The following is a 25,731-nucleotide window of genomic DNA, read 5'->3' on the forward strand; positions in this document are numbered from 1 at the left end:
AATGAATTATCAACACTTTCTCATGTACTAAAAAACTGTTTTATCACTTAATATTATACAAGTACTGTCTTTTGATGAGGTAAATGTGCGTTTATATTGACTTTTGAAAAAAAATTATATTCACTGAGACCAACTGCCGAAGTGGATGTCACTTGGGTTTTCAATAGTCAATTTGACCATATATTTACCGAAACAATAGACAATAATTGTTTTATTCCATGTGCCGAGAGAGGAAAATATGTATGAAATAACAGTTCATTACCAAAACTAACTTAACGTCAAACATTGTATCGTTCTTTAACACCTAAAAGCACGCGACGTTCTGCGAGGTGAATATACTTTTTCGCAGATGAATATGCTTATTTGATCAAAATGCAATTCATATTATTGGAAGATATTAGCAGGCAAAATCGAAGGAATTGTGCATATGATACAGGCATGAAAATTACCACAAAGCATCATTATTATATACTTTTAAAGAAATAACTGCTGGCCATTAAAAAAAAAATTTTTTCAGGATTTTCTAAAATGGCTGTTTTCTTCAGTTTGAAAATACTGATTTTTTTGGAAAACTTTTCTTTGAACTTCTTTTATCAAAAAACTAAATTATCAGGTTTGGCGGCTACCTTCCTTACATCAAACATTTAGTAAAAAAAAATAATTGACATATACAGTATTTGCGCATGCGCGAAAATATTGCAAAATTCTTTCAAAAACATTTGAACTATTTACCATATATGTAGTGTTTTTTTTTATTTCTAATGATATAATGCATTGGTTTAATAACATTTTTCAAGGTTTTCCGGCGAAAAATTCGGCGAATCCTGGAGAAACATCTATTGTAACTGCAGATCGGCCCCTTTTGGAAATACCTAAGCAAATTCACTGGTAATGGCCTGAGTTTTACGGAAAAGATAAGTTAATCGTCACGTTTGGTGAATTGCAAATTAAAATGACTTGTTATTAAACTCCGGGTGATGTATTGCGTGATAGGGGATGGAAATGTTGTCCTATGGCAACAAAAAGAACGGCAGATTATATTTATGTATGTTAAAATGTACCTCGGACTAGACAGGCGCATCAGACAACTGCATGTATTTTGCTTGAACTGTTAATTTCGGATTATGAAAGCTAAACTCAGAATGTATAATTATGTCATGACTGTCATTTATATAACACACCTTTCAAAGGATTAACGAATTATTGCCAATTTATAATGACGCCTTTTCCAAAATTTGTGGTAGCCATCTTTAAATTTTTTTATTTTTTTTCTGGCCAGCAGCGGATTTTTTATAAGAATGATTTAGTCAACCATTATACCAAATTTCATGCTTGTATCACGATTTGCACAATAATGTCCTTAATATCTCCCACTATATAGAAAAAAAACCCCTACTTTTATATATGGAATAATAGTAAACTGGTTGCAATGAATTACTGGGATATTCCAACATATACGAGTACTCGGCCGAAAGAATCACAATTGAAAGAAATCTGAGCCACCTGGGCTCTACAAAAATAAAGCTTTCAGTGGCCGTGTGTTACCTTTCTTTGTCAGTTTTAATCTAGCGGCGTACTACAGTACATGACATATAAGACATGGAAATGTTACTATAACACATCAGCTCAATTATCTATAGAAAAGGATCCTACAAATTAATGTAAGATACAGTCACAGAAAATAATTATATTTATAAGTACGTCTGAGTCAGTGACAACTCTACAACAGATTTATCCATCGGATCGCCATCAATGTTGGTGATACATGGCTGTGTACATAATGTATATACAACTCGTCTAAACATCAGCCCAACAATGTTAGATCTGTAAATTTGCTTTCGCAAATTTTTACTTCTTCCCTCGCCGGGATTCGAACCCTTGCTACTGTGATATCGAGACACCAAATCGCCTGCACTGCAACCGTCCCGCTAGACCACACGACCACCTGGGCTCTACAAAAATAAAGCTTTCAGTGGTCGTGTGTTAACTTTCTTCGTCAGTTTTAGTCTAGCGGCGTACTATATATACGAGTCTAAATTGAAAACTACGTACAAACCTATGATTGCGTTGGATAAAAACCGCAATTTTTATACGTGTGCATGTAAAACAAATTTTGGTGTAGAAGTGTCTAAAAACAGCACAAACAACATTTTCCAAAAAAAACCAAAAAAGTATATTTAAACAAAATGCCTTTGACTAACAGGTCGAACAATTGATGTTCTTTAACCCTGCTGACTGCCATTGATGATTGCCAAATAAAATTGATCACAAGATGTAACAAAATGGATCTTAATAAAAATTTAATACTAAACAGATAAAAATTAACTTGTGGCCATGATGTTATACCACAAACACACGGTGTCAATATGTTGTTAGTACACCAGATCCGGATTTCGACAATAAATGTCTCTTCAGTGATGTTATGGATCGAAACGGTATTTGGAAAGCCATATTAAAAGTATCCTCATTTTTAGAAAAAGTGCCCTCAATTTTAGATAAACTCTTGAATTTTAAGATCTAGAGTCAATATAGGATGAACGGATCATATAAACCGGAGGAAAATATGATACAAGCCCAAACGAAAAAATATAAACGAGTATAAATTGAAAACTAGGTTCAAACCTATCATTGCGTTGGATAAAAACCGCAATTTTTATACGTGTGCATGTAAGACAAATTTCGTTGTAGAAGGGTCTAAATACAGCACAAACAACATTTTCCAAAAGACCAAAAAATTAAAAAAGTATATTTCAACAAAACGCATTTGACTAACAGGTCGAATATATATATACAACTCGTCTAAACATCAACCCAACAATGCTAGATCTGTAAATTTGCTTTCGCAAATTTTTGATTCTTCCCTCGCCGGGATTCGAACCCATGCTACTGTGATATCATGACACCAAATCGCCTGCACTGCAGCCGTCCCGCTAGACCACACGACCACCTGGGCTCTCTATATGTATATACTGAGTGCCAATGAAAACGAAACACTCTGTTAGAAAATGAATCGTCAGACTTCTTTCGACAACTTTACGCTTGAATGATTTTAGAAAAAAAGTTACGTGCTTGGTTGCAAAAAAGGGGGATGAGTCGAGTGCATCGCTATTTAACGCACGAGTGATTTTCTCATTGTGTGTTTTGGAAAGCCTCGCTTAAGAATTGAACTTTCCCATCCTTTTTTTGTTAGCCACTGCAATAAACTAAGCCGTAGATGCCAAGACTTTTAGACAACCAGAGACAGGAAGTTTTCGACATGGTGCAAGAACTTTTCAAAAACTTTAACCACAGAGTGAATATTTGTTGACGCCGCCGCCGACGACGACGACGACGGAATGTAGGATCGCTTAGTCTCGCTTTTTCGACTAAAGTCGAAGGCTCGACAAAAATGTTATTTCCAAAAAACTTAGTGTTGCGTTTTCATTGGCACTCAGTATATATTACGGATTAAAAATGTGTCGAGGTTTGTGATTGGATAACAACACAGAGATGTCAGTGTATAGTCAGGAAACTGCCGGGGTATATACGACGTTTTTATCTCCAATTGGAACCTCAAAAACGTCATCATAACACTTGTTACTATGTGACGTAGTCAAAAGCTATCAGTATGCCAGAGGCTCACAGAAGAAAATAATGACGTGCTTCGGTCAATAATACATTTTTGATACAAAATCACGCAATTTACACTTTTAATACTTAATGCGGGGTTCACACATTGCCGATTATTGCTCCCGTTTGAGATCAGACAGCAATACGATATGAAAAGTGAAAAAGTCGGATCGGTATCCTCAATTATCTGGAATGTCCTATCATTGTCTGAACGCATTCGTTTTAGTTCGTAACAGATTCCTACGGATCGGGAAGGGTCCGAATAGTTCGGCAAAGCATACCGACAGTTAGGTGCGTCCCGTAACATTCGGGGCAACTCAGCCGATTTTGTCTAATCGGATTACAATCGTGGCTATGTCGTGACAGATTCTGCTGTATCGGATCGAATTCCGAACAATGTCTTGTGTATTCTGGACGGTGTCCTGTGGAACGGGAATGATCCGGAGTAATTTTTCAAAGCTGTTTTTTCTGCCGATTGAGTCCAGATTGCATCCAGATCTGGTCGATTGCGAACCGTTTTTTGCCGAAACCGTTCCGAAACAGTCCCGTTATTAGTACGAAATTCGTCAACGATACCCACGTCAGAGTCCCGAAAACTACAGAATACAATACGACTGAGACCAGACAAAGCCGTTTGCAATGCGATAGAGCGGACCGTGATAGGATTACGTTCCGACAGTACCTGATCATCCCGAATATGCCGACAGTTTTCGAACAAATAACTTCCGTCAGCGTCGGTTTACAGTCTGGTCACTGTCTGATCTCAGTCGGATTACATTCGGTAGAGTCGGGACGCAGTCGTGACAGACTCGGTCGAATTTTACCTGGCGAAAAATACAAATCGGATTAGAAGCGGATTCAGAACGGGATTATCGGGACTTATTCGCTTAGAAACGGTTGAAGATCGGTGCTTCCTGAACACTATCTGATTGTTGTCGTGATCAAATTATTTTTTTTACAAATTTTAATTTATGTTTGAATTTCCATCCACGATTCACAGGATCTTGATCAGACTTTTAATAAATTTTAATCGGGAATGGTCCTGTCAAGAACGGTAGTAAAAATCGTGAATGTGTGACCCCAGCTTAAATTTAATGTTAAAAGTGTTATTAGAAATTATTACATACACGAAAAAATAATGTCCACAGCAAATTAGAAAATCCTTCATGTATGCCGAACATATTGGGGGTTTCAACTTAAATGAACAAAAACCTGCACTGGAAAATAACATTGAGTCAGGGGTAATCCATAATATATGTGTAATTCAGGTCTCAGAAAGGGTATATACTGTGACATTCCCGGCTCAGGCCTTATATTATATAAACTCTAAGCCGGGAATGTCACAGTATATACCCTGTATAAGAACTGAATGACATATAATATGTCGTGTACATTTTATTATTTTGTACAGGTTATTTCCTGTACAAAAACATTGTAAGAGTAATTACTCGTATGATGCCATCATAAAAGTTATTACTTGTACAAATACAATTGTACGAGTAATTACCTGTACAGTTTTTCTTGATAAAAAGATAATAACTGTACAACTCCCTATCTGTGTTATCTGTTTCTTCATTCATTCACCTTTTTAAGTAATTACTAAAGCAAACATGACACTTTAAGCATATTGGGTTGAACAACTAAATTACGGACTACTGGTGCAAAGTGACAGTCATTGAAAGGAATAAATAAAACGAAACTCTTCCAATTATTTAGATTTGTTCATGCAGTTACTAAATCAAATTACATAAGTGTCTAAGAATGTAACTTTAACACACTAATGAGTGTTATAAAATTCATTTATGAATTTTTAATCATTATTGATTGTATAAATGAACTTAAAGGAGTTTTTAGAATTTTAAGTATCATAAAAAGTTTTGTGTTTTTAAACAGTTCTTTTACATTATAGAATATATTTTTTAGTTTGAGAAGGAAAAAACCCATTTCCAATCTAATAATATTCATCAATGAATGAATACTTTATTGCAAAAAGCATATATGATATGCTATAGCAACGAAAATATATTTGCAACATGACAAATGATAAACAGCCGAGATAATTCACATGTATCAATCATTATAAAAAAAATATATATATATATATACAACATTAGGTAACAATATGTGATCTGATTGACCACGCAGATTTTATGTAATTACACATTTTTTTTATATGTTAAACAGACATAAATTTAAATAAATACTGTAATTTAGTAATGTTTGGACAAGAACAATAGAAGTTTGGCAAATATATAGGCCTAATTGATCTATAAGCAGGACATACATAAGTGGTTTTCGTTTTCAACACACTGCATATTACAACATTTACATAAAAGTAAGTATCTAGCCATGCCAGTATATATTTCTGTTTCAACGATCTGCTGAAATGTACCACTTCGCAATTTAGTTCAAAAGTGTGAATCATAACAGCAAACTAAATAATGTTCAAATCTTAATTCTCTCTTTATATTCTAATAAATACTATTTTTTTACTCTTATTTACAGATGCAAACCAGCTTTGTATTTACTGATCTTTAATTTTATTCTTCATTACATAAAAAAATTCAATAACTTGTGTTTCTGATTGTTGATACCATTTATAATTAAGACCACTATCAAATAACAAGTCACGAACATTAGAAGCCGAGTTTTTTGCCACTTTTGGCATCTTCAAGTAACAATTTATAATCATCATAAACAATAAGTGTTTTGTTAGTTAAAATATTCAACCAGTATTTCAAAATTTCTAAATTTTCTCATACTATACATAGGAAAATGACCCAATTATCCGTGAAATAACATAAATTGGCACAGTTATGCCAAAATTTAAAATTTATCGACAGAAACGATTGTGAATAATCTCCACATCTTTACCTCGATTGAAACCCCATATTTCCGAAACATAATTAAGAACAGACGCCACCATACCGTCAAATAAATCAAGTTGTTTTTTCTTAGACAAGTACAAATCATTCACTGAGTTGAATAATGACGATAAAGCACGTGAACCCTGCTGGGACATCCGTTTCTGGGTCTGTACGAATACAGGCAGTTATGACAACTCTATTCTTTAATTCACATACTATAACCAATCCACCAACAGAAATATCAACCCAGTGATAGTAATAATAATAACGGTTCATTTTACTGCACCAGTTGCGCAACTCGACAATTGAAAACTCAAAATCTAAATACAAACGTTGAAGAGCAGATAAAAATATTTAAAAAAAACTTGCCTGTCTTGATGCCCGACAAACAAACGGTAATCATCACTACAAGGATACCTTTCATCTGAGAGGGAAAAAAAACAATTTTAGAAATTAAAATCAAATATTATAAAAGTTGTATATGTGTTTTGGTAAAACAAACTTTTTGAACGCCCTATATATGCTTGCCATATACAAATTGATAGGTATTTTTTCTCATTGACCATCATACTACAGTTCTTTATTTTTTATAATAATGACCATTTGAAGCTCATTACTATGCATTGACTTCTAACCAATATGAAAAGGATAATGTTAAAGTCTACAACCAACTAATATTTATTTCCGTAGCTGATTCCTTACTTATCATTAAAGTTTTTTTATAAGAAACATTAAATATTAGCCTCCACAGTTTAAGGAGTCACTTTTTGATTATTAGTACGTGCCTTTATATGTCTAATATAAAAAAAGAAGATTTGGTATGATTGCCAATGGGACAAACTAATGTATATTTGTGTATATGGTCTTGTTATGCCATTTTTGTTTAAGGGTATTGTTTTAGATTGTTTGAACACGTATACCTAAGAAATAATTCATGAGGGTCCAATATATAATGTCTTTTTAAAAATTAACCCCTATTCTTAATTATAAGGTATTGTAAGTGAGTTTAAATAAACCTGTAATCGTGTCAAACGATCCGTAATAGTTATCCCACGAGAACTCCGGCCATCGGGGTGATCTTACACTGACACACCAAGTCCGGATGGGATAGCCATTTTACATTCCAGCTGTTTTAAATTTGACGAAAAACCATTTACAATTCATAAAATCTAGTTTAGAACGCCACACAAATACTATAATAAACTTTATATATCATTATATAATGTACAGATACCCTTTATGTCAACACAATGGTTTAAGATGGTATAATAATAAACCCCTAACGGGAGGGATTATGCTTGTTATTCATATGATGAAGACATATGATTTCAATTGAGGTCTAGAGCTGGTATGTCAGTAACTGCTCGTAGTCCTTTATTAATTTATGTACTATTGTGATTTTTTTTAGTTTCTTTTGTTGCTTATTCTGACTTCAGACTAGGACTTCTCTTAAACTGTGATTTACTGAGCGTATTATTGTGTGTTGGTTTTTCTTCATTGGCTTGAGGTAAAGGGGAGGGTTTGGATCTAAAAAAAACATGTTTAACACCGCCGCATTTTTGCCCCTGTTCCAAGTTTGGAGCCTCTGGCCTTTGTAAGTCTAGTATGATTTTTAACTTTAGCTTCTTGTGTATAATTCGAAGTTTAGTATGAAGTCCATTATCACTGAACTATGGTATACATATTTGTTTAGGGGCCAGCTGAAGGACTCCTCCGCGTGCTCGAGCTTCTCGCTGCAATGAAGACCCATTGGTGGCCTTCAGCAGCATGTTTCTGCTCTATGATCGGGTTGTTGTCTATTTGACACATTTCAATTCTCTTTTTTTTTACAGAGTTTGTCTTTCGTGCCGTGTGGAGACAGTGGAATGCCTCCTCGTGTTTCAGGTTTATGCTCTTTTAAAATACTAGTTTATGGAGTGTGTGTCTGAGCTAGATCTCTCCATGTTTATTACTTTAGGAATAATTTTCATCAAGTAGTACTTCAATATTCCGCCCCATTCTACTATTATAATAATTGAATTAAATTGGATTAAAAAATTACTGACTGTCTACTCTTTAGGTTTTAATGGAAATATGATAGGAACATTTCGGACCAACTATACAAATATTTGGGACGTAATTTCTATCCATAAAAACGAAGACATTATCTGTTATCTTGGCTCTGTTCTTTACCTGATTATAAACTAAATGACATTTTAGAGGATTGCAACACAATTTCATATTGCAGTCCTAAGTCTGAAATCGTTCAAATTGTAATGGCATATTGTTATTCTAAACTGTTTCCCAAAATTGATCGCCCTGCAGATCAGAAAGAAAAACATTTTATTAAAATCAAGTATGTCAATAAAGGTTTTGATTTTTTAAATATTGGAGGATTTATTATCGTCGAGTTGCAAGTTGCGAGTTAAGGAAGTCGAGTTGCGAGTTAAAAAGGTCGAGTTGCGAGTTAAACAAGTCGAGTTGCAAGTTACAAAAGTCGAGTTGCGAGTTACAAATGGCGAGTTGCGAGTTAAGAAAGCCAAGTTGCGAGTTACAAAAGTCGAGTTGCAAGTTACAAAAGTCGAGTTGCGAGTTAGGAAAGTCGAGTTGCGAGTTACGGAAGTCGAGTTGCGAGTTACAAAAGTCAAGTTGCGAGTTACAAAAGTCGAGTTGCGAGTTGCAACTCGATACTCGACAACAAGTGAATCTCTAAATATTGATGGTATGTTTAACGATCATTCTGTTAAAGAACAAATTCCTGGATATTTTGATTATACTGAACTCCTTTGTATTTGTTATGTTTACAAGAAATCTACCGGAAATACTGTATGTGACTGTCTAATTATAGTCAAGTGTGTAAAGATGTAAATAAAAAATATAAATCAAAGCGCTGTAAGCACTGTAGGCAGTTAACCAAAAACCAAGGCAAACATAATTATGAAAACTGTGGCAATGTTGCTTAAACTTGTTTTTAAAGATTTAAAAGAACATACATTAAACATTCATATATAATTGTAGATTTATGTTCATTTAATGAATTAATCATTAAGGCAAATAATTCATATTTTATCAAGGTTTTCAATAGCAACGCACATGACCACGAATGGTCATGAGTCTTTCATGAGTCAGCAGTGGTACACATTTGCAATGATTTCAATTCTTCTAGTTGATCGTAATTGTTTGTATTAGTTGACTGTTAGTAGTTCAAGTTGACTTTAGTACGAGCTTGTAAAAGTATGAATGGGCTTGCTTCCCTGGAAAGAAAACTGACATTTGCAAAAGTTATTTTTTTATTTTCTTTCATGGTCCGTCGGGCATGTCGGGCGTAGCTAGTAACCAAGTAGAAAGTCCGACTGCAAAAGTGGAAGGTCGCAGCTAGACCTCGGACCACCGTTAATTTGAACCCTCGCTAATTTGAACCCCTGCGTCCAAATTGAAAAGATACGAAAATTTCGTCTTCTAATTCAAAATTGCCGCCAACAGCGCGATCAGTTGGACTTATATTAATAGACTACTAACGCAGTTGACTACGTATTAACGACAAACAATATTCCTACGACTTTTGCAATTTGGGAAATCTTAACTACATGTCTTTAGAGATTTTCGGTGATTAAATATTTCATACATTTGTTCTTTGACATCTTAGCCAAAAGCTCAGGGAGAATAAAATACATAAGGATTCCTAATGTGCTCTACTTCCTATGTGTAACTTTAAAACTTTTGGGAAAATCGACGATCATTTAAGTTTTTTCTGGTCATATTTTTTTGTAATCCAGAATGAAAAGTATTAAAAAACTGTCCAATAAGTTATAAATAATATAGTAGCCAGCTGGATGAAAACAATGGCACGTATTTAAGCATTTATTGGGTAGAACACAAATCCAGGGTGCTCGCATTAGGCAGCTTAACTGCCTAAAAATTCCGAATACATCTATGGCCCCATTTCCCATGTTATAACAGAAGACCTTAATCAATTTCATTTGATCAATATAAGTTCTAGGATAAGCTAGGTTCACACTGTCGATCAGATCAACTCGATCAAGCCCGATCAAGACAAATTACGTGATTGGGAGACTAGTCCGGCTCAATCGACAAGAATGTTCGAGATAATCTACCTTGCTCGGCATTGATCTGACTGTCTACCCGAGAGTTTTTGAAATGTCAAAAACATTCGAGTAGGCATCGAGAAACAAGTCACTCGAGAAGAGATCGATAACTTGTCGAGTAGCGGTCGAATTGATCGGAAAAGGATCGTGTAGAGATCGAGTTTGGTCGGAATACAAATATTTTCCCAATCAGGACTCGATCATTTCAACCTTTGCTCGGCAAATTTGCGATCATTTCCAGATAAACTCAAACCAATCCGATGACTTCCAGATCACTGCGACTTGTATATTTATTTTATCCTAGACCAATTCGACCTATACCTGATCCCTTCGCGTCCACATTCGACCACTCTTCGATCTCTACTCGGCCATACACGAGAACACATGACTGCTAAACGATTCTATAAAAGTGTGTGCAGATCTGATTAACCCTCATAACTCGACTTATGCAAAGATATATTGGCAACGTTATTTTTAACTCTACACAAACTCCTCCGTGTATATACAGTACGTGTCTTTACTTTTTCAAGGAGAGGTAACATTTTAAAAGAGAGGCAAAAGACATCGAAGGAACAATCAAACTCAAAGGTCGAGCAAACCGCGAAAAACGGTAATCGACGAGTAGACAAACAGCAGTCCACAGAAATTCTACTTTGGGTCATATTTTGGGAAATATGTGACATCTTTGCTCTCTTTTTGCAACATTTTTTGTCAAATACATGCAGGTTGTTGCCACACAGCAAAAAAGAAAATGAATATCTTTAACCATTCAACTACTGGATATCAAATCTATGGAAAACAAACTGATTACATACTTATGCACATCTATGACAAATAGTACGCGTTATTTGTAAAAAAGAAAGGAAAAGGGGGTGATAAAGTTTATGTATATTGCTATCTAACATAAGTACTTATCCAGTGACAAATCTCATTTTGTGATGTCATTTCCAAACAAATAGCAAAAAACTACCATTAAATATCAGTGTCCTCTATGAGGAAGTTTTGATAAGCATTGGGTTCCTCTTTGTTGATTTAGTGCAAGTTTCTCGTACTGCCCACAGAGTGGTCGTCGTGCTAGCCACTGTCTAACCTAGATTTTTGTCGTTGCTGTCTACACCTTCTTGTTTGTCTTCTATGCATTCTTCAAGCTCCGTCAACCTGTCTCTCTGAGCTCTTACCACCTTGCCCACAATTAAATCGCATTGCTTTATTTCTATGTAGATATTTTAAATGTATGATTTTACTCGGACCTTCTACTGAATATAACCAAATGTAAACGGAGTGTGCCCATGGGACACTTATAATGCCTCAGCTAGCAAATATAACATTGTAAAGGGTCATGTTGGGACGTACGTACGTACGGACCGACGCATAAGGGCAACACTTAATGCCCACCCCATAGCTGCGGGGAATAAAAAATCGGAAGTTTTTACATTAAAATTGTGCGTATCCGACCAATTCCCAATTATTTACGATCAGGTCGATCTGGTCTGGTCGAGATAAGGCTGAGATCGTGAATAGTTGGTTTGGTCTAGCTTGTCGAGTAAAGATCGTGAACTGATCGGAATTATCGATTGAGTATTCATTTTGTTGTCGGGATGGAGTCGTAATGAAGTCTTTAAGGAATCGTGCATGTTCGAGTTAAGGTCGTGTGCAGTCGGATGGCGGTCGGGTAGAAGTCGTAGACAGGCCTGATCAAGAATTTGATTGAGCTTGGTCGTGGAAATTTGGACAATCGGGATCATCGAGTTGATCAGATCGGCAGTTTGAACCTACATGTAGCTATACATAGATTCAATATTTGTTTTATCAGAGTATTACCAATTATAATACATATATACTACAAACATCATAATATATACATGTACATGGAATAAAACAGTAATTTTATAAATTAAAGTACAAGTGCCATTCTATATAGAATTACGAGAGACCATATAAATCAATATAAATTATAACCATATGTATACATATATGTATAAACCAGGCAGTATCATTAAATCAAAAGTCTAAGTTAAGATCACGGTCGACTGATGACTGAATTTGCCAACCGCGTATCCATCATGCATACACATACCAAATTTGAATTAGACTAGAAAGTATTTGTGTCTATAGAAAAACGCAATAAGAACTGAATTTAATAGAAAGAAAACAACGCATTTTAGAAAAAAAAAGTATGACTAGAAAATTAGTATGTCCCATATAGTACCTATGATTGACTTTAATCATGACAAATAATAACGAAAAAAAACCTACCTTTGCAAGAACTTAAAATATGAAATATTTTTATTCCAGATTGCAGTCGACCATGTTTTCAAAAATAATACATCCGCCTATGAAATATGTTTTATGTGATATAATACTTTGAAAAGCATGAGTTCAAACATTTCCGCTAAATATAAAATACTAAAAAATATCTATTTGAACAAATAAATTGATTTCCTAGTACAAGTGTTTTAGTAGAATCATTGTCAACACATACTTAAGATATGCTTTTATGAGCTGGGAAACCTCTACATGAAAACATTATTTTAATCTATTTATGAATCTCTAATGTCTGTGTAATTTCGTATTCATTGGATCGTAATTTCTATTTCTTTAAATTTGCAATAATTTGGCAAATTTTTGGTAGGGTTCGTGCCACTTAGTCTCTTAGACTAGCTTATGTGTATCCTGCTGGACTGTATGTTTACCCAAAGGGTTTGTAAGAAATTTGCTGTGAGTGAACGACGTTAACTTGAAATTCGTATTAACAAAACCGTATTTAAAATGCGAATTGTATAATTCGAATTAGTCAATTCGAATCATAAAAAAAGAGTGTGTGAACGCGAGATGCATTCGATTCGAATTCAATTAGAATTAAATGTACTTGTGAACTTATGATGTCAAATTATATTGTATTGCTGTCTTTTTGTAACGTCTATCTGTGTGTAAATGTCACTGTGATTTCACCATTTAAAAATCGTTCATTTGTATCGACGTCTTTTTCCCCCAACTTTATATGTATTTCTTTGACATTTTAGTTTACAGTTTTCGGTTTAACTGCTTTAATACAGCAGTCCCACTAAGCCAACATCGCGCTACAATCTGTAAAAAAAATAAAAATTTGACGATCGTATAATGTGTTACTTCCGTTTTGAAAAATCTTACCTCCGATACTATTTGAATATTTTATACTTGACACAGATTCCAAAAATATTTGGTTCTTTATACTTTTATATTAATGAAGTACAAAAAATAGCTACTTCCGGGTTACATGAGGTCACTTCCTGTTGTATTTTTCAAGGTTAAATGATTTGAAACATATTGCTTAAAGTCTCATGGCTTTATCAAGTATACATATAAGGTAAAAGCAAAGGTTTCAAATTCTAGAACGTCAAATTAAGCTATGACCTTGACATCAATTTTAAGGTCATAAACAAAGGACCTAAAATCAAAAGACCATATATAGGTCTTAATTATATTTGGTTAATGAGTTATTTCACCCTTGGCGTATTTTTAAATACAAGAGGGGAGAAAACTCCCTTTTAAATTTGTTGTAAATGGGCGAATGGTGAATGTACGAATATGTGTGAATGTGTGAATATATGAGTTACCTTTTAGTCGGGAGTATCCAACCAACTAAGTTATCAATCAAGTCTCTAGTTCTAAGTTATACGTCTAGACACAGAGGTTGTTTTCAAGTAACTGATTCGAATCGTCAAGTTCCCGCGGTCAGCTGATCTGTATTTCCGGTTTCCGGTATGACCAAATACCAACTTTATCAATACAACATTCCTCACCGTTTTCAGCAAGAGTGCTAATCTCCATATAATTCCACCATAAGACTATATACATATGTCCACAGATTAAAAATATCGCAACACAAAATTATCCAACAATCAATGGTAAAATCTGTCCTTCTGTACACTAAAACCTATCCTATACATAAAGTCATATATGTTATCTACAGTTCTTTTATTTTGTATAACTTCTTGGCATTATCTGTTGTTATCCTGGCCACCTCCTCTGTGGAGACATTGTGGGGGTTGGCTATCTTTTCAGCCAAATCTTTCACCAACAATGGAGAACCAGTACTTCCATCAGCTCCTGGTAGGTATGGTGCGTCTGTTTCCAATAGCAGGTCCCTTAGTTCCATCTTGCATACTAATACCCTAAATTGGGGGTATTTAATCTCATTGAGTAGGAAAGGGGATATTCCAAATTTTACCTCTGGAAATGCAATTTTCCATTTGATATATTCCGCATACGATCCATTGAAGCAGTGTCTGTGGATATGGTGGTCTGCAGGTAAGTTGTCTGTGAGACATCTTAAGCATTCGTTGGATGTATCATAGTTTCCCCGACAATGTATGACCACAGGTAATCTTTTCTGTTGTGCAATTTTTGCCTGCTTTCCCAGGATATCTTTTTGTTTTTCAAAATCTTTTGACGATGGTCTGCCAGTTATATCTAACCCACATTCTCCTACCGCAACTACTTTCTTGGAGTCCAACAATCCCTCTAAGTCCTCTAGCCATATCTGTAGAGTTCTTGGGCTTTCATGGTTTACTGTTCTAGGATGTAACCCGAAAGTCAATCTTACCCTTTTATCTTCTCTAATTTTTTTCGCGTTCAGAACTGTTTGGCCATTTCTTAGGGAAGCAGTAATTTGAAATTCCAAACTGAAGACAGTTTTTTATCCGGTCTTTATCAGTGTTGAATTGTGGAAAGTCAGACGATCCGACTCTCCTTCTTATTTTTTCCAAATGAAAATGTGCATCCACATAGTTGATTTTAACTGGAGGTATGTATAGTTGGAGACGTTGTTCTGTAGATATATCAAGGTAACCCGAGTCCAAAGTAAGTAATGAAAGTACTTTCCAATGGAGAAGAGAAGATAGAGAGACGGCTGGGTATGGTTTCATGTAGGCTGTATCCGGTTCTAAATGGTTTATACGGTTGAATGAAAGAATGGGATATACGTCTTCATCAAGGAAGGTGGATTGATGACATAAATCTCTATATTTTTTGTTTTGGTTTACATAATCACAGGCTTGTGTAACTTCTTTGAATCCAAATGCATTTGATATTTGCTTTAAGTATCCATTAACCAATTCAACCCACTTCTGTTCATACTGTTCTTCTGTGTAATTACAGCCCACATCATCCGAGGAGTGAACTTCGATCATGTGTATTTGTACGAACCTTGCTTGTCCAAATTGAAGTTTGCAACTCCAGCATGCCGTACTTGGAGATAAATACCATGGCAAATGTGAACGAAGAGTGGGCCTTCTAGGGTGTGTGAACTTGCCTTTACACAGAGGACAGCTACGGCCGCGTGTCTTGACTAAAGTTGCCCCATTAATATGTTTTGCTTCAGTCTTTTGTGGTTCTGTTTCATCTTTGTCTGAGATATAATCTTCCTAATCCAAGTCTGTGTCTTCATCCATACTGCAAAAATTCAATGAATCCAACATTCAGTGAATACAAATAATATTAAAATCCATGAACCAATGATTATACATATATACATTTCCAATCTACTTCAACGAATACTCTATTCTAACTCCCAGTCTTGCACGTAATCTGCAAGATAAGCTGGTACCTGACGTCTCCGTCTCCCCCTACTAGCAGTAGATGTTTCTGCGTTATTTTCTTCGACATCATATATAAATGTATGATCCAGGTCAGTAGCGTGGTCTAACAATTCGTCTATATTCTGGATAACGGGTCTATGTCCCTGTTCTGGGGTCAGAGTATCCGACTCCAGAGTGATATCCTGTAAATCATGTGTAAAATTAGTATCAGGTTCCGATGTCAGAGAATCCGACACCGGATCTGGGTTAGTAAATAGTCCAGAAATATCATAAATATCATCCAAATCTTCTGAATCTTCATTCTCTATTGGTACATTGTTGTCCGTGTCATGTAAAATATTGTTTCTCAATCTTTTTAACCAAATGGGAAGTTCTGTGAAGTAACACATCTTAAGTCGGTCATGGTGAACCACAGACTCTGTTTTCTTGTCTTGTATCTTATATAGTACTGGGGATTTTACTTTTGTGACGATATAAGGTCCTTTCCAGGGTTGTTTAAACTTTGGGGTCTGACCCACTTTGGTAGCAGAGTTTATCTTAAGTACTATATCACCAATATCATACTGTTGTTGGTTGGTTTTTAAATCATAGTCCTTCTTCTGTCTTTTCTGGGCTCTTTGTAAATTAACTCTTGCCAGCTCATGAACTTCATATAATGTCTCCTTTAACTGTTTAATATACTCTGGTGGGTCTTTAGCAGTATCTCTTGATTTTCCTAACATTAAATCTATCGGATGGAAAACTTCACGTCCCAGCATCATAACGTTTGGTGTAAATCCTGTTTGTCTGTTCTCTGTAGCACGGATGGCTCCTACTAATTGTTGCAGGTGCACATCCCATTCACATTGTTTCTTATTTAAAAAAACATCTAATTATTTGGAGAACTGTACGATTATACCTTTCTACTTGTCCATTAGAAGCTGGGTGATAGGCTGTGGTTCTTGTCTTAGAAATTTCTAACAGCTCACAAAGGTTCCACATTAAATTACCATCCACATTCTTGCCTTGGTCGGTATGGACTTCCAACGGACACCCAAATCTGGAGATAAAACCATCAACTGCTGCTTTGGCAACTATTTCTGCAGTTTGACCAGGAATTGGAAAACATTCTAACCACTTGGTGAATTGATCAACAATCATGAGTACATATTTGTTTTTCTGTTTGGTTACTGGAAGTGGTCCAAGTAAATCCATGTGAACTCTACCCATAGGTACTCCTGATAAATACTGTCCAAGTTCAGCTTTTGGTCTGATATTTGGTTTTTTTATTCATACTGCAAATCTTGCAAGTCTTGATGAACAACAAACAATCCTCCCTCATATGATGCCAAACTACTTGTTTTTTAAGTCTTGCCAGAGTCTTATCCTGTCCAAGATGTCCTGAAAATTTACGACTATGACAATTCTCCAAAAATTCTTTATGTAGTGCTTTTGGAGCCACTAACAACAATTTTGGTAATATTGGATCTTCCCACCAGTAATATAAAATACCATCTTGTATTCTTAGTTTGGACTGACATTGCCAAAAATGTTTAACAGCCGGACTACACAATTGTAATTCATTTCTTGAAGGTGAGTAATTTTCTTGTAACCATGTCAGCAGTAATGACGTGTCTGGATCCTGTAACTGGCATTGTTTTATTTCTTCTCTAGGTATTTGTCCAATCCATACAGGTAAGTCTGGTACTGCATTTACTCTACGTACAGCCAATGGTGTCACATAATCTATATCCTCCTCAAAAGTTTTCCATTGTTCTTGAGCACGAATCTTTTATTTGATGTATCAGTGATACTATAGGTTATTTGTACATTATTACCCACATTGTCAGTTGCAGCAGTTTTACTGAAGTCAAGTATGTCCTGTGAATTTTTATAGTAGATTTCACATGCATATAAAAAAAGTTCAAAAGTTATAGCATCAAATTTTCCAGTGATACCACCTCCGGTTTTTTAGTATGTTATTTTAGTGACTTTAGTACTTTCTAATTTTTTCTTCAAAGATTTTTCAATATTCAAAGTATAGTTGTTTTCATATTTTTGGTGCGGGCTCATATTTTTGCCTTTGTTGGACGTTCTACGCTTAGTTCTTTGAGCTAGCTCCATTTTTTTTAATTTAAATTAACCAGCAATTTAGTATAAAATATGTTGTGGCAAGTAAGAGTACTGTGGAAAATCCCACCGTTCCCCCACTATGTCACAGCAGCAATATACAGATTGTCTTTAAGATCAAATACTTCACAGCAGGATTGTGAATTACTAACAGTCCGTTTTTATTTGCTGGGTTATCTTTTTTAACAAGACTTTTGCAAGGTTTGTTGAAGGATGGATGCCGTCTTTATACAGATTGAACTTATATAGATTTCTGGCTATGTTCAAACTATTTTTGTTGCTAGTATTGATTCTATGATGAATATCAGCTGATATATTTGGAGTTCTAGTTCCCAATGTTTCATTCATGTAACTGATGTGATTGTTTAATGTCTTTATTTGCTTTAATAAAATGTCATCATCTTTTTTGAATTTTTGAACATCAGGATGTTTTTGATACGAATTCCAAAGAGATACAGAGTATGGTGGAGTTTTCAAAAATCTCAATTTACACCCAAATAACTCTTAAGGAGATCAGCAATTTCTTGATAATTGTTAACAATTGTTTGAATGGAATCGTCCGTTTCAGTTCTTAAGGTAATATATCTACTGTTTTTGTCATAAATAGTGAGATCGCATGTGCCAAACCATACATATAACACAATATTATCAAGATGTCCAATTTTGTATTCAAGGTTTTGTTTTAACCATACAAGAGCTTGAGAGGAGCTACGCCCAGATTGATTCCACCATTTAATACTATTCTCAACTGTATTTCTGCAATACCTTTCCAAATATTTCCCTTTACTGTCAGTAAACACTACATGAGTTAGTTGTTTTACCCCAGCTGGTATTACAAATGGTTTTGCAAGATACTTTAATAGTTTATGCTCCGTCATGAATAATAACTAAGATTGTTAGCATATAATCGATAAATTTTAAGAGAGTAAAATAATATTGTTGACTACACACTACTCTAAAATCTAGCTATGCAAGCAGCTATAACACACAGGTACTAATTAGTTCGTGCAAGCAAGTCTATATATATTTTGCTAAAAGCCACAGATGATTAAAATGTTATATAATGCTAAATGAATTGTTCGAATCCTATGATTAAAATTTGTTTATGTAGGATAAAACAAATAAAATCTAAAACTGAGTCTTGTTTCTAAAAAAACACTTCGATAAAATTTCAAGATAGTTCTGCTCGTTTATAAGCACAGTTTAAAATACAGATTCACTAAAATGTCAACAATGCAATAGTATTGAGAAGTTTTCTTGTATTCAATGTTATATAAGCTGGAAATTTAATAGAATGATTGCAGATCGCCAAAGACCAGATTGTTTTAGTATGTTTTTTTTTTAAAAGCCGCCATTTTTTCTCGTGCAGAAGTGTCAGGAAAAATGTACTTGGAACAGACTTTTAAAATGTAGGAATTGACGTTTTCTGAATGTAAATTAATAGTTTCTGGCTTGTTATAAATGTTTGGGAACACTAATAAACTTGAATCTTCTCAATGTTATGCCTCCACCACATAAAATACAATTTTCAGTCGCACAGGTAAAATACACATCCACCACCTTTGAACATTCGGAATTTGTCAATATATATATTAAGATTTACATGATAAAGTGTAAATATGGTCAGTTTTGGTTGATGCTGTCACATATGGTCAGTTTCTGCTTCTTCTGCTTCTGCCTGATAATGACCACAATCAACGAGCTGATTATTATGTCATGACTAAGGTGCGCATGCAACCCCCCCCCCCCCCCCCCCCCCACCCCACCCCTCAATTTCAATAATTTAGTTCAGCTTTGTCAGTGAGGCTTTAAAGGCCTCGACTGACGGTGCTGATGCTACCCCAGGAGGGAGAGCGTTCCAATCCCTGATTGTTCTTTGGAAAAATTAGTATTTTCTGTAATCACTTCTGCTTGCAGGAATTTGGAATCTTTTGTCGTGCATGTTCCTCGACAGTCGTGTTGGTTGCATAAGACGACCTTCCTTAATTACAGCCACTTTGTCGTGTTCTATTTTATAGAGCATAGTTAGCCTAGCATCTTTTCGCCTTTTTTCCAGAGATGGCCATTCCAGGTGCTCAATCATTTTGCTGACACTTGAGTTGATGCGGTCAAATATGGTCAGTTTTCATGGTTTTGGTTGATGCGGACAAATAATTTTGTTATAACCATGAGTCATTCTGAGATATCAAAACTACTGAATTTAGTTTACGATTCAAAATTTTGATTAAAAAGAGGACATGCTGGCACTTTAAACTGATGGGAGCATAATTTTGTTTTCCCATGCTGCTTTCCTTCATATTGAACAATCCATCCTGATATAAAAAAAATAAGCACGCGCAATATAAATTCTGTTCGGAACAATATTCCCCAATATTCATGCAATAACCCTATAATATAGATCATTTGTATTATAATGATTATACACTCCATCCTTACATAAAAATATTACAGATTTACTATGCGACTATAAGAGTTGTATAAAAAAAGAGCAAATATGGTCAGTTTTGGTTGATGTGGTCAAATATGGTCAGTTTTGGTTATTGCTGTCAAATATGGCCAGTTTTGATTGATACAGACAAATAATTTTGTTACACGAGTCAGTCTGAGGTATGAAAACTAATGATATTTGTTTCTGATTCATTGATTTCCAATAATGCAGTTATTTATATACTACAGTCCCTCTTGAACTAAAATTATAACTGAATTGCTGTGCAGCTATATAGATTTACATTATAAAAAGCAAATGTGGTAAGTTTTGGTTCGTGCAGTCAAAAGATTTTATTACACGATCGACTCAGTCTGAAGTATACAAACTACTGATATTTGTTTATGATGATTCAATATTTTGAATAAAACAAGGACATGCTCATTGGAGGATCAAGGGGAGGGGGTCCAGGGGTTGGAACCCCATTTTTTTTTTAACATCAATGCATATGAATGGGAGTATATACTTGGACCCCCAGCCTGATCTAGCTGCCCCTGCACTATGCAGTATAGCCGTAGGCTTTGCTCATTGTTGAAGATTTGTGACATTTTAAGAACACATTATTCTTTATCTAAGCCTAGAAGTGATTACTCCTCATTTAAGCTGTGATCACACCTTATCGGATAGCACGAACGGACGGCTAACGGATAAAAGAAAAAGGTTTCTGTTGACAAAATTGTGATCTGTTGGGAGTCCGTTGATGTACTGACCAAATAAAATGGACCTCTAACGGATTAATAATTGACTAGATGCGGATTAAAAACGGATACAGTTTTATGTTGCAATCTGGCATAAGTCATTAAACTAAATTTCAAGTTAATAATGTTCTATTCTTCAAAAACACATCCACATGGTATCATAACAATAAATCAAAAGAACAACATATTAAAGTAAAATATAATACAAATACGGAATGCAATCCGAATATGAATACACCAAAGACTGGTTAAGGAGAGATAACTCTCATAAAAGAGGGACGAAAGATACCAAAGGGATAGATCGGGATAGTCAAACTCATGAATCTAAAACAAACTGACAACGCCAAGGTTAAAAATGAAAAAGAAAAACAGAAAAACAATGGTACACACGACACAACATAGAAAACTAAAGAGTAAAAAAAACTAACATAAAAGTATGTTAACTTTACCAAACGACTTGCCATACCAAACTGACATATAACATCCCCCCGAACAAATAAACAAACCCCGTTTGTTTTCAATGGTCAAGGCGTTTGGTCATTTAAGGTAGCACAATACAAAGATTTTTTTACTTCCAATCACTAACCTTTGAAATGCTGTAACTTTCTTATGAATGCATAGAAAATAATAAAAGAGGTATATATATATAGATAGATAAAAGATTAATCTTTTAAAGGAATGCAATATTTTTATTATGTAATCATTATGTAATCAATTATTATGTTATTAGCGGCAAAATCTGGGTAAGTTCACTCGAATGAATTTAGGTTTATCATCTCTTTAACTATACAGAAAATTTTAACGAAATCTTCATCAACACATCATGGGCTTCAAAAGGGTGTCTCAGATTGTCTCTATGGGGTTCCATTTTTTTCATAAATCTTTAATTAGTGTAAACATCCTAACCACATGAAAGAAGATAATGTTTAATTAGGTATAAAATTTGTTCTATACATTCTATCTGAAATCTGAGACACCCTTTTGTAGATAATGGTCATAACAACATACAATAAAATCAACCCTCTAGGGATACCTATGCAGAAGCTAATTTCATTTGAAAGTGGAAATTTGGTGAAAAATATTTCAGACACTTTTAACATTATAATTGGTTACATAATTGTTGCATAATGTTAACATTGCATTAATTTGAAAGAGTTATCTGTTAGCTATCCAAAAACTACCACTTTTATAAATTTTCAAGCATTATTAAGAAAGTTACAGCATTTTAAAACTTGGGAGTTGGAGTTATAAAAACTTTGTATTGTGCTACCTTAAAACAGTTCAAAAAATTAATTAATTTCATACAAATTATGGCCTTTTATTTCTTCCAAGCTATTATTCATTCAATCAATATCAAAATCTTTGACTATACTCAAAATAAAAATCACTTCCTACTGCATATTCCATAATAAAATTGGTTATATAGAGCAAACTTTAATAAATGATGACACCAGCAGAGACCCTGGCTCTTATTAAATGGAAATACAATTAAAGCAACACAATGGCCATTTACGCTGCCTCAAAAAATATAACCATAAAAAAATAGGTTATTTCTGGTATTGTACACCAAATCCGTCATTACAAATGACAACACTGTAAATGCTCATTAAAACGCAGTAATTTACTTTTAATTGCATAAATGCAATATTTGCTATTTATCAAACTTCAAAAATTACTATTCATTTGAAAGCAAACTTTAAAATATATATTTCTTCAATAAAATGAATTACTTAAATTCAAAACTTTCTCTACTAAATTAACTTCTCTTCTCAAATCGTAACTGATCCGTAACTAAAAAAAATATACAATTTCTTTTGAAATGTCCTGTTGCATTACATTTATAGCAGGGCAAATTTCGGCGTGATGCGCTTGGATATGTGTTGCGAGAAAAAATATTGTAACCCATCGGTGGTTTCACATTGAAGTCTGTTTGTTTTTGTGTTTTCATGTCACTCACGAGATCGGTCAGCTGATTCATTTGAGATCTTAAACTCGAAATTTCGGATTGGCTTGCTGAAATATTGCGTGCGGCGGCAACTGTATTTTCACATTCCCTGTATTTATACGCCTCGCCTGTTTTCGCTAGTGTTAATGCGTCTGATGCATCTTTTGGTTTACTTGCGCAGACATAAAATGCAAGTTTGTCAGGCAACCCATCAACAAATTTTGACATGACTTCGTGTTCGTGTTTGGAAAGCAAGTCCGCTTTTTCTACGAGCTGACAATAAAAATCTTCAATCTCTTGTCCGGGGTTTAATTACAAACTATTGAATAACTGATTTTCAATAACGCCAGATGGATTTTCCCAGTTGAATTTAACATATTTAGCGTTAAAAAGTTCTTTGATTGTATTCCAGTCTAAATCAGAAGTTAGCTATATATAGTCCGTTGTACCATGTTATCGCGGGGCCCTTAAGGTGGAGGTGAAATGCTGCTAGAATTTTGGCGTCATCAAGCTCATGGAGAGTGGCAAAGGATTGAAATTCTTTAATAAATTTTGAGCCATTGTCTTTGGGGTATCCGGAAAACTTTTTACAGGAGGCTAATTTATCCATAATGTTTTTCTTTGGTGGTTTGCTTTTATAGGGTTGGTCGTTCAAAGAATGAGGTAAATCATTGAAGGCAGGTATATTTGCGGAATCATGGTTTATCGATGTTGTAAGGTATTTGTTTACAAAAGTATTGTCTAGAATCGTTATATCTCGATACGAAGGGTTTGTGTATAAGTCTTCCTCACTGTCACTGTACCTTACTTTATCATCATCCCAATCGTAATACATCGAAATTATAATAATCAGTTCTAAGTCTACCAATGATTTTCTATATGCTATTTACGCAAGAAAATGCAATACTTCCACGTGTCCGACCGCATGGTCGCCTCCCCACTGGGGTTAATTTTACAGGATCGTGCTTATATAGATGTTGTTTTGTTATAAGTAATGTGTTTGAATGTTCTTACAACCGGGTTCCTCCACCATTTTATGTTGCATTCTGGCATAAGTAATTAAACTAAATTTCAAGTTAATGTTGTATTCTTCAAAAACACATCCACATTGTATCATAACAATAAATCAAGAGAACAACATAAACTAAAATATAATACAAAAACGGAATACAATCCGAATATGAATACACCAAAGACTGGTTATGGAGAGATAACTCTCATAAAAGTATGTTAACTTTACCAAACGACTTGCCATACCAAACTGACATATAACAACAGAACGGAAGAGTATCATATAAAACGGACGCCTGACGGATGTAAAACGGACACTTCATCCGTTGAACATTCGTTAATTCAAAGTTTTGAACATGCTCAAAATTTTTCACCGGACAGAAGGGACATTGATGGATAAAACGGATGCTGAACGGACATGAAATGAAAATTAACGGAAGTCTAACGGGAAAAAAAAGTTATCCGTTCGGCGTCCGTTTACGCTATTCGATAATGTGTGACCGGTGCTTAAAACTCCGGTCACACCTTACCGGATAGCGCGGACGGACGCCGAACGGATAACTTTCCCACTCAATTCGTGTCCGTTAGACGTCTATACATATCTGTTCCATTTCGTTCAGTGTCTACTTTATCAGTCGACGTCCGTTTGGTCCGGTGGAAAAATTTGAGCATGTTCAAAACTTTGAATGGACGTTCAACGGATGAAGTGTCCGGTAGGCGTCCGTTTTGTACAATACTCAGTCTCGTCCGTTGTGTCCGTTTTGTATCCGTTACTTGTCCGTTATACATCCGTTGGAGTTCCGGTAGACAGGTTTACTAACGGGACGTAAAAAGAATAAAACAGATGTGAAACGGACATGAACGGAAGGATACTAGAAAGATAATTGATAATACAACGGATATATACCAATTGAAAAAAATCGCGTCAGAAAAAAAACAATTATTCGTATTTTTGTTTTCTTTAGTTTGATGAATATTTTTGGCTCAATTTCTAAATCATGATCAGGCAAAGTTATTGCATGGTTTTTTATTTTGACATGTTATTTCTTGTCTCTTTTCCATCCCGACTATTTCTCGGCATATTACACGTCCGGTTTATTTGATCATAACATCGCGGACTCCTAACGGATTTTTATCCTTTTTGCGTCTGTTCAAGCTGTCTGGTAAGGTTTGACCACAGCTTTCAGCAGATATCGCATGCTTAGCATAGACACACACAAACGATTTTTTTTTATTTGGAATGACTTGTCGAGAGTTCAAACTAACCATCTCCCGCACTTTAGTTACGTCGATACCAGTTTTTAAATATTAAAAAAGAAAACTGAATTAATATTTAAAAATGG

At 34.8% G+C, this 25,731-nt stretch overlaps 1 protein-coding gene across 1 annotated transcript; it reads right to left on the reverse strand.

Moving 5' to 3' along the window:
- Positions 1-14,507: 14,507 nt before the first annotated feature.
- LOC134683659 (uncharacterized metal-dependent hydrolase YabD-like) lies at positions 14,508-15,732 on the reverse strand. Its single transcript, XM_063542971.1, has 2 exons — positions 15,586-15,732; positions 14,508-15,083 (listed from the first exon to the last, which is right to left on the reverse strand). The coding sequence occupies exons 1-2, from the start codon at positions 15,730-15,732 to the stop codon at positions 14,508-14,510; spliced, it is 723 nt and encodes a 240-aa protein (XP_063399041.1).
- Positions 15,733-25,731: the final 9,999 nt, after the last annotated feature.

This window comes from Mytilus trossulus, chromosome 9 (assembly GCF_036588685.1).
Source record: "Mytilus trossulus isolate FHL-02 chromosome 9, PNRI_Mtr1.1.1.hap1, whole genome shotgun sequence".
Lineage (NCBI taxonomy): Eukaryota > Metazoa > Mollusca > Bivalvia > Mytilida > Mytilidae > Mytilus > Mytilus trossulus.